Source organism: Achroia grisella, unplaced genomic scaffold (assembly GCF_030625045.1).
Source record: "Achroia grisella isolate CSIRO2021 unplaced genomic scaffold, CSIRO_AGI_Agris_v1 utg1248, whole genome shotgun sequence".
NCBI lineage: Eukaryota > Metazoa > Arthropoda > Insecta > Lepidoptera > Pyralidae > Achroia > Achroia grisella.
In genome coordinates this window covers 669,394-680,985 of record NW_026712607.1, presented here as the reverse complement: position 1 = coordinate 680,985, position 11,592 = coordinate 669,394, and the positions used below count along the sequence as shown (strand labels likewise).

The 11,592-nt window shown below is 32.2% G+C and overlaps 1 protein-coding gene across 1 annotated transcript; it reads right to left on the bottom strand.

The window, feature by feature from the left end:
- Positions 1–10,363: 10,363 nt before the first annotated feature.
- LOC131854907 (vasopressin V1b receptor-like) lies at positions 10,364–11,286 on the bottom strand. Its single transcript, XM_059206091.1, has 2 exons — positions 10,972–11,286; positions 10,364–10,408 (listed from the first exon to the last, which is right to left on the bottom strand). The coding sequence occupies exons 1-2, from the start codon at positions 11,284–11,286 to the stop codon at positions 10,364–10,366; spliced, it is 360 nt and encodes a 119-aa protein (XP_059062074.1).
- Positions 11,287–11,592: the final 306 nt, after the last annotated feature.

The following is an 11,592-nucleotide window of genomic DNA, read 5'->3' as shown; positions in this document are numbered from 1 at the left end:
TGCAGCTAGTAGTGTAATAAAATCAAAAACTAGTGACAATAACAAACATATATGTATAAAAGGTATTGATAATCTATAAAATAGGTATATCATACTAGGTGACACCTCAAAAATTGTTTTATTAAATTTTATATCATATTCAGTAGGTCCGAGATTCGGATACTATCTATTTTACATACCCCTCAATTATAAGGGTTATCCACACCTAACATTTTTTTTAGTTCTTAGACAATCCTTTTTTTATAATGTAGTATTAAAATATACATACAACCTACAAACCTAAATTCGTAACCTTCTATCACCAACCCCTATTTTTAATTTATATTCATTAGTAACGACCTCTGTGGTCTAGCGGTCTAGCACACCGCTTTACGACCGATGGTCGCGGGTTCGATTCCTCGCACGGCACAAACATTTGTACTCATGAGTATGATTGTTTGTATCGGTCTGGTTGTTTTCTATGTATAATATGTATGTATTTACAAAGAAAAAATCTATGTATATGTATCAATTATCTAGTATTCATAACACAAGCTTTAGCTAGCTTAACTTGTGTCTAGATATAGATTGTCCTGAGATTATTATTATTATTTATATGGCAAAACAACGTTTGCGGGGTGAGCTAGTTTTATACTAATTTGATTCTTATGAATTCTTATGAAATTATTGGTTTTGCTACATAATAGGTTATACGCAATACTATTCAAAATTAGTACAATGGCATGATAGTTTAAATTTTGCAGGTAATGTTTTACCTTACGTTTAACTTCAAACTTGTTTATATATATCTATAGAATCGATATATGTATGTATAATATTAATTCGGGCCCCGGGCGAATGTGTTTTTGTTATCCCTCCCTACCATGATAAGTAGAACAGCGTCGAACAAAAACATTCCAATGTTTGCTGGCACACGAGTGCTCGAATTAACCTACAGTACATACTTACGCTTTCACCTTTAATTTAATTCAGTAAAAAAATAACGACACATTACAATTACATACTATTGGTAAGTTTCAGAAATGATATGTCGATGCAGCAGTACTTTCATTTTATTCCTTTTTCAAATTACACTCCACATAAATATATTTGTAGGAATATTTATGTATTTACATGTGCATATGTATATATATTTATTCATGTATATTCTATAAAATATTATAATATTGTTTGCACCGCCAACAACTTATCTCTGCACAACTCATGGTTGACTGGTAGAAAATGCCATTAGGTGTTAAGTCCGCCATATGTACTTTTTACCTGTGCATTAAAGTTATTAAAAATAAAAAAAAAATAAACCCCTCCGATCGATCCCCCGTCCAATTCAAACGGGGATCGAAATTACGACGGCCTGAGACAAGGTTCGAAACCCTAATGGTGCCCTCAGACTAAAGTCGTATCCGTCAGGCCGGAGTTGGCCTTCAGCCGCTCCATAAGTCCTTCCGCGGGTTTGGAGTGCCATCTGCACTCGTCCCCCTAACGTCCGGTGAAGCTGTAAAGGCCAGCTGCGGCCAACAGCATTAGAGTAGTTCGAAAAAAAACTCCACATAAATTGCGTCGCTGTACATTCACATCTGCTCGTCTCGGTCGCCTCGAACAGAGAGAGCAGCCCGCTCCCTCCTTGTTTCCGGCCTCTTTATCTCTATTACTATTGGTGGTGGCATAATCATGACCCCACCAACATCACGTAACTCGCTATGGTTTGAAATTTGAAATGTAAGTAACAAATTAGTCAACTGAGTGTTCTTTATGTATTAATGGTAACAATACATTATATAAACGGCATTAAGCGTTCGAAATTCGAACATTATTTAACATTTAGTAAAACTATAAATTTAAATTCAAAAATCACTTATTCATGTAGTATGTACATTATACCCGATTATGAACGTCAAATTATTTATGTTATATATTTTCCCCTACCGTCCAGTTCAGTATATACTACCAATTGAGAAGCAAGAAACTGAACTGGCAAGAAACTCAATTTAATTACTTTTTTTTTTAAAGCCAGTTTATTTACAATGTATATATATAGGTGTCTATGTCTGACATTAAATGATTCCCGTGCATGAACAACTACTGCGGTCTGCACGGTCGACATTCAAGTAATCGTTTAGTGAGTAATAGTATGTAACATTATGTTATCTGTGGTAATTGGCTTTACTCAGTAAATGTGATTTATAGATGTTTTAAATTTATTAAAGGGTAATTCCGATATCCCTTCGTATTTTATTGTAATTTTTTATACATATTTCCATAAAAGACCTATTGACTTTTTCTAAACAATATTGGGGACAGCAAGTTTGTCTTTAAATCTAGTATTAATATTATGAATATTGCTGATATAAACAAATAATATTAAAGACAAAGAATATTATTCAGCATAAGCAATATGTAGCAACATTGTGGGTTCAAATCCATGTATAATTGAGTACCAATAAATCGAACGTGATACTCACATAGTTATACTACATTTTGTTGTATTGGTGATCTAAGGGTTTAGCACACCGCCTTACTTCTGACGGTGGCGGGTTCGATTCCTTGCACGATTAAAAATTTTGTATTTTTTACTCATGATTTTCTGTATCGAGCTGTTTTTACAAAAATGGGCATCACAATCGATCAATTCGTTTAGGGGCAACGATGCCACAAACATACACACAAACACATCAAACTTATAAACCCTTTTCATTTCTGCATTGAGGGTATAATGAAATACACAGATAATATAAAAATAATAGTAAATCGATACTGGAAACCGTTAGATGAATAATTTGCAACTAGATTGCACTTTACTCTATCCCGTCAGAATAGAGAAAGTCGGACGAAACAAATAAAATATGTAAATAACTATATTGGGCCAGAAAGGGAATAATGTGAGGCAATAATATCCCAAGTCCGAACTTACTTTCGCAAAAAAAACAAAGAAGCTATATTTCTTTATTATCCACACACGATAAATCCATTTTGAACCTCAAAGTAAAGGAATAACGTTCATATTGGCTATTTCTATACGACGATACGCAATTTCTTGTAAAGTATGCGATTAAAGTAACGAAGAGTGCTCCCTGATCAAAAATAGCTGAAAACAATCGTGACAAATTAGTAAGGGACGAATAAACAAATATGGGTCTATGTAAACACGGTTGATTGCAAATTTCATCATGAAAATGTATAGTTTCATGAAATGCATACAAAATTATTTGCATTTCTTGATAGTGCTAATTATAGAACTATAATTAGTATGTCAATAAAGGAATTTAATTATGTGTATTGTTAGGAATAAATTAAAAAAATATGTATTATTTGTACTACCTACTATGTCGGTACGTATGTAGAAATATAATAATAATATCTCAGGACAATTCACACAGTGCCATCTAGTCCCAAGCTAAGCAGAGCTTGTGTTATGGGTACTAGACAACTGAAATAAAAACATGGATACATTTTTTTTTTAAATAAATACATATTATACATAGAAAACACCCAGACCGACACAAACAATCATACTAATGAATACAAATAGTTGTACCGTGCGAGGAATCGAACCCACGACCATCGGAGAGTAAAGCGGTGTGCTAAACCACTAGACCACTGAGGCTGTCGAATATAAACATTTCTAGAAAAAAAATTGCACGCCTGTATTCAGACTGAATACACTAGATATTATATTTAATATTGTATATAACTATGTAAAATTATGTTATCTGTAATATAACTATAATCACTATATTCTGCAAATAAATGATTTGATTTATTGATTGATAGAAAATCAGGATATCCTATCGCATATATTATATTTATATTTATAAAAAATAAAGTGTAAATAAATATGAAGAACAATCACAATTTATTACATATTAAATATTATTAATTATACTTCGGCGATTTTTATATCAGAAATTTTATATATATTAATAATAAATAAGTTTAATCCCACGTAGACAAAATAGCGGGTAGTTAAGAATAATATTTGTATTAATAACAAAGACATTAAGTGTATGAAAATCCATCATTATTTTAATGTGTACATCCAATACTAATGTTAAGATCATATGTCAGCGTAGAGTTGCCAACCGTCCTGTTTTCCCGGGACATGTCCTAGTTTTTGAAGTGTCCTGGGAAGTCTTGAAAAGTTATCTGTCAGCGTCCCGGGTTTTTAATATATGCTGCGCCTTCTAATTACTGATTTTCTACAGTTATATTTATTAAAAATTATATTAATTACTTGAATTTTACTACATATCATTATAAATTTGCAACACTATTACTGCGTTTTGTTTTTAACCTGGATAGTGTTAGTTTTTTAACTTTCAATCCTGGTTTTTTAAATTTGGTCTTGGCAACCCTATGTTAGAGCCGTATATGTTTCGTTGAACACGAATTTGCCGTGCCGTATGAAATTACCATGATCGTTCATAATTTGCCGCAATTTTGTACGTTATGCCAAGTCTCTGTGGATATTTAACTGTCTCGATATAACTAATTATAAAAAATACTTAGATACATTATTTTTGTAAATACATACATAATATACATAGAAAACACCCAGGCCGATACAAACAAACTCATGAATACAAATGTTAGCACCGTACTAGGAATTGAACCCGCGACCATCAGAAGTAAAGCGGTGTATTGAACCACCGAAGTCGTAACATAAAGTGAAATAATTTAAAGAAGAAGAAGATTCAACATGTTTACCATTATACTGTATAAATTCCATTTATATAAACAATAGTACAGTAACTAACCAATTAGTGAAGCATCGAGTAACTTTTCTATTTTTAATACATCAACCACAGACAATGTGATTTTAATACAACGTGGGCGGTAGGGTAAGATACTGGAGTATTCATTTAATAAACTAAATCCTATTAAAGTGGCTCATGTCGAAAAATAGATATCTAACAAGATAACGTCGCATAATAATGTACCTTCACGACTGTTATACTAGATGGGGTAGACAGATATATTGTCAAATCAAATCAAAATATATGTATTCATTTAGGTCTATTACAGATTCTTATGACACATCAAATCTAACGTCAATTCTAACTGCTTTCGAGATGAGAAGAACTGACAAGAAACTCAGCTCGTAATCTTTTCAAATATTGTTTACAATAATACAGATTCATTTCTAAATTCAAATTTAAGAGAATAGAGTGACCACAAGCATATGGTATAGCAATTTTGTCAAAAGCAAATAGTCTGATCAGTGTTCGTAACCCGAAAAGGCCAACTCATAAACTTAACACGTGCACATTTAGTTCATTCATTCATAATTTAAGAGCTACGCTCTTGTCGGTGGAGCTGTTGCCACTTTCCGCGATCTTCCATCATGCTCTTTAATTCTTGATACGACACGACTCCCATTTTGTCCTTTATTTGTTTGATGTAGCTGTGCCTTGGTCTTCCCCTCTCCCTCTTTCCCTCTATTTTTCCCTCAATAATAATGTTCATGAAATCATTGTGCGTATCAAGTGTCCCAACCTTTTTCATCTGTGCACATTTAATAGAGTATTAATAATAATAATTACTTTGAACAATTAATACAGTGCCATGTAATCCCAAGCTAGAAAGAGCTTGTATTATGGGTAGCTTTACGTGAGCCAACTCACTTACCATTCCAATTATTATACATAAAAATCTATTATTTATATTGTCAACCGGGTGAAGACAAATAATTTTATGGTAAATAAAGGTATTTACCTCTCTTGATGTTTTGACTAGGTTACACCAGCCATAGTCACGTGCTAACTATTCGAAATAGTCGGAACATCGAGAGAACTTTTATTTAACATATATTTTTTGTATTTAGACCCCAATCGATAGACCTTTATTTACCATTGATTACGTGCTGACATCAATCAGCGAAATAGTAGAAACGTCGAGACACCTTTATTTACCATAAAGTTATTCGTCTTAAGACCCAGTTAATAATATAAACAACGTATATTAAAACACGAAAGTAATAATAATAATAATAATAGTTATCACATAAAAATCTAATTTAAATTATCATATATTAGATACTAGCTTAATAGCCCTTTAAGTCTGTAAATTTGCGTGTATAAAACAAACTTTCTGTACATAATTAAGCTGGTATAACGAGGGCTTACATTTTGGCTAATTAGCAAGAACTGAGACCTGTTGAGGTTGACAACCACTGCCCGTATAATCCTATTACTAAATTACCTAACAAAATATATGTGAACAAATCTAGATAACCTCAAATATAAGTAAAGGATTGCTTTAAGCGATAAGACCTTTGTTTAGCACATTTATATAAAGTTCTTCTTTTTGTAAATATTTTGTCGCAAATAAACAAAGATTGAGTTTATTATTGTTATAAGGCTAGGCTAGTTATAAATATATTCCGTTTCAACATAATAGAAATGACTCACGAATCGAAGACCTTATAGAACAATTATAATATAACTTATCATTACAAAGTATAAAACAAAGTCGCTATCTCTGTCTGTCCCTCTATATGCTTAAATCTTTAAAACTACGCAACAGATTTTGAAACAATTTTTTTAATAGAGTGATTCTAGAGGAAGCTTTATGTGTATATGTATTATACACATATCGAATAATTTTAAGTAGTATAAATAGTTTTAAAATATAAACGTGTTGGCAATTAGCTGTAAGTTTATATTGTGTTAATTAAATATATAAATAAATACACCCGGGCGAAGTCAGGGCAAGTAGCTAGAATAGGAATAAAATAGAAGTTATGTTATTATTATAAAGTACGTATTTTGACTCTAGGAATCAACTTATGTTACTACCAGCGTTAACCAACAAAGTCATCAACAAAGAATAAATAGATGATATTAAATTAGGTAATTTAACCTATATCCATACATTTATATTATGGAAACCAGGAAGTCTTTGTGATTTAAGAGATCAAATATCCTCACAGTTGCTTCTCAATATTTTTACGAAATTATCATGTATTCCAACAAAAATATACACAGTTTCAAAAGAGTTAGTGATTACACTAATAAAAGCATACGTAATAATTACAAAACTGGTTTTACTTAAATGCCCTTTAATAAAATGTAGTAATTCGTTTTATGGTAATTGCTTAACGTTTTACAACTGCCAGATTCTGTTCTAAATCTGCATGAAAAAAGATTTAAATGTCATAACCACTTTCTTTGCAAAAAGAACTTATTATAAAACTAGCTTTTGCCCGCGGCTTCGCTCACGTTAATTTATCCCCTTAGGGGTGGAATTTATCAAAATCCTTTCTTAGCGGATGCCTACGTCATAACATCTACCTGCATGCCAAATTTCAGCTCGATCCGTCCAGTGGTTTGGGCTGTGTGTTGATACATCACTATGTCAGTCACCTTTGAGTTACATATATTTAGATTAAAGTGTTCGTAAATGATTATAATATTATTGTAGAAAATACTTAAAATTCATAGCGCTGACAATATTATCTGATTGTACTAACTGTTTATAGTGGTTTCAATGTTGATTATCGCATACCTATTACTTGTTATTATGTATTTATTTATTTAAAATAAAATTTATTCAAAAGGCCAAAGTACTCGTTCTTCTTTTGAAAAGTCTGTGTTCCGAATAAGCGGTAGAATAAAAAAATATGACTATTTAAAAGTGCTCAAAGATTATGTCTATTTCTATTTCGTCAAGATTAATCCAAGAGGAATTCAATAAGATAATTTGTGTGAAAGTCAATAAGGTATAATGAAATTATAATCATTAGTCTTATTATTTTTCATTACATTATTTAATGGATGATAATGAAACGGTGCACCCGTCTGAGCTAAGGGTATATGCTGGCGGGGCACCAGTGGAGGATAACAAGATAAACATAAGGTCAGGTCAGTGAACCCATCGTGACAAATTGAGGAATTTATTATAATGATTTTCAGCGGAATAATCATTAATAAATGTCCATACATTGTTAGCAATCGGGTCAACTATCCACATTATTAACCATCCCTTGCCGCTCATATTTTTTTTTTAATAATATAAATTAATAAACAAAAACTAACAGTAAATTGTCTCCAATATACAAGAACAGTTCGGACAGGATAGGTACACCTCGTGTATTGGAATTCTAAGATTAAGTGTCATACCTTCGTATACAACCACTTCAGTGTAATATCCAATAGTTAATCCGAATAACAGACTACAAAGGAAACCGCTGCATTCCGAAGGACTGAATGTCATGCCCCTTATCCAGTAATTTCACTGAGTACTCTTATCGTACAACCGAAACACAATTTGCTAATCAAGCTGCTTAGTGGCTGAAATAAATGAGACATATATTATTATATGTATATGTCTCATTTATTTCAGCCACTAAGTACTACTACTATATATTTCCTCTGAACTATTCACGCAGAGCGATCTAGTCCCAAGCTACGCAGAGCTTGTGTTATGGGTACTAGACAACTGATACACTAATAATACTTAGATACAGAGTACCATGTCAGGTTGACCTCTATGTGGTTCCACCTGGAAACCATCGTGAAAAATTCATGGTGAATTTACCACGATGAGCTAACTGACTCGACCTCATGCTCATCTTATCATCCTCCATTGGTGCTCCGCCAGCTTTTACCTTTAGCGCAGGCGTGTGCACCATTCCATTATCAAGATTATGAAAAAAATACTAACATATTTATTTTTGTAAATACGTACATAATAGATCTAAAAACATCCTAACCGATACAAACATTTGTTCGATGCCAGGAATTGAATCCGCGACCATCGAGACAAAAGCGGCGTGCTAAACCGCTAGATCACCGCCGCCTTCATCTACTATATATGTAATATGTATTAGATAAGATTATGCGTGAGAAAACAATTGTCCCCTTCGATCCCAAGGGCGGAGCTATAAACGAAGCAGTTAGGGAATCCATAAAAGGCTGTAAGCGACGTAAATATAAATTCCTAGGAAATGCCAAAATGTTCATACCATTTGCTACCGAAGGTCTCTCTATATAGGAATAAAATAAAAATAGAAATAATCTTTATTCAAATAGGCTAAAGTTATATAACTTTTGAATAGTCATATTTTTTATTCTAAATATTATCATCATTATCATCCGGAAACCAGAATTAGTACATAAAGAGTATAGCACTGCCTTGTTGCTTTATATAAATATTGTTTAATTTTACATTTTTAAGAGAAATAAAGAGAGTTGTTTCTGAAACCAAATTCAGCACAACAATAATAAATAATAAACTTACCTGTTCTTCTACAAAAATGTTATTTAATTTTATATTTTTATGACAATAGAAATAAGAAGGATTGGGATTAGTGATATCAAATTCCTAATTCGGACCGTGGTGACTGTTTCAAGTTATGTTCCCTGATTAAATTATTTTTGTTTAGTGATATTTTTTTTTAATTTGATCGGCGATCAGTCGCAAGACTATACGCTGATGTGTTGAGTGCTGCTTATTATGTAGGCGAAGAGGTCAGCACGACTTCTGCCTTTCTATAGTATATTCCTCCCCTTCAGTCTCTTTAGTGTGCGAGAAGGCTCCAAGACCGGTGCTGTCAATGGATTAGGGTTGCTGGACAGTCGTTCTGTATACATCTTGTTGTACCGCTTTATTTCGTCATGAATTGTTGGCACATTCAGATACTTATGAATCTCTTCATTTTTCGAGAACCATGATGCATTTGCTATAGTATGCACGATGCATATTATAGCAAATATTAATTTAATGCAATTTTTTTTGGACAATTCATACAGCGCCATATAGTTGCAAGCTAAGCAGATTGTGTAGGTGCGAAACAACTGATACGTATAGTATGAGATACTTTGATTTCTAAATACATACATAATATACATAGAAATCACCCTGATAAAAACAAGCCATGATAGTTACTCATGAATACAATCGAACCCGCGACTATCGGAAGTAAAGCGGTGTGCTAAACTGCTATACCACAGAGGTCGTCAAATATTAATTTATAACATCCAAAACTAACAATCTAAACCTACAAATGTTGTATGTATCCACAATGACCTATATACAATTTCATAATAATTATTTAATCTCTTAAATACATAACAAATATGTACTCATTAACAAGTTCGATGTTTAAAATTAGGTTATAATTATTTTAGGTTTTGTATGTACCTAACGTATTATTTATATATGATATTAAGGTAGGTCAATGACTAAATGTAAATATGCAGACATATTTGTGTATCAAACGTAGGGTAGCATGTATGTTTTAATGTATTATTATTTTAAAGAATTATAATAATAATAATATTTATTTATTTTCTTTATATAGTCTTTATTGGACTACATATATTAAAAGATCCAAAATAACAGTGTAACAGGGTACAATAAGCTGGCCTTATGGCTTCTGCAATTTCTTCCAAGACAACTGTTCGCGCGTCTTCTAAAATCATAAAAAAAAATAATAATAAATTGGTAAGCCGCCACACTGCTTTTTCCCGCCCCCCTTTCCCCGGCACAATATGGACAATTCATCATTCGCCGCCATCTAACAAGTGAAACAACCACCGCATGCATCAATTTTAATTAATCAAGGAGCTCCTTAAATATTATAACAAACTGTATTTGTGTCGCGAGTGTGGTGTATTGTAATTGAAAACTTCAAGTGCTTCAAGTCGCCGACGCAGATCATCTATATTATAATTTGTGCAATTTGGGTGAGTTCCTTATTTCCCTTTTCCTACGATCACTGCAGTGTGGCTAAAAAATACATCAACAACCAATATAAACTTTTCTCCATATAAACTGTATCAATTTCATAATCCTCCATCCACGTAAGTTTAATAAATGTATACAAACATTTAGTGTCATAATATTATAATTATAATAACTATATTCATTGTTATAAAACAGTTTTATTAATACATATTTAACTGGTAATTTATAGAAATAGAATAATTATTATTAATCATTAAATGAATTTTAATTATCATTATAAATACATACCTCTAGAGGAATAACACCGCATGTGACGCATACATCAGCTAACGCCAGATGTGTCATCAATAGATCAACTCTTGACTTCCTGCGCCTGGTCCGCGCTAGAGTGATCAGCACAGCCAAGTTGCCAAGTCCTCCAATAGCCAACAGCACCCCATAAGTGGCCAGCACCGCACCCTGGTCTCGTGGCAAGGTGTCAGTTATACCACTCAAATTGTAGTTTGTAGTTGTTGTGGCATCGAAGTAATCCCAAAATATCTTATCAATTTCGGACGTGCTCACGTCGAGTGGTGTCTCGTTATAATTATCATTTAACACCATTTTAATTAATTATCACATTAAATTAAATCTAATTAACACTGCATATAATCACTACATAGTTGTATTTAAGGTTTTAGCGCAACATTTTAACTATAAAATAAAAATTGAGTTTATAAGTTGCCAGCATCATAAACATTATAATTATCATTTAACACTATTTTAATTATTTATTTATTATTTTAATATATTTAACAAGTAACACTGTGACTGTGCAATGAAACTATTAAGTTATTTTAAAAGTTATCCAAGAAGTTTTAAAGCTTTATAAACTTTTAACACAACACTTTCGTCACTAGAAATTATAAA

What these genes read in the sequence shown, in the direction of transcription:
- LOC131854907 (XM_059206091.1), bottom strand. Translation starts at nt 11,286, where the DNA reads ATGGTGTTAAATGATAATTATAACGAGACACCACTCGACGTGAGCACG. An exon ending in GCGGTGTTATTCCTCTAGAG is followed by an intron (nt 10,409 to 10,971) that starts GTATGTATTTAT and finishes TTATGATTTTAG; the next exon opens with AAGACGCGCGAACAGTTGTC.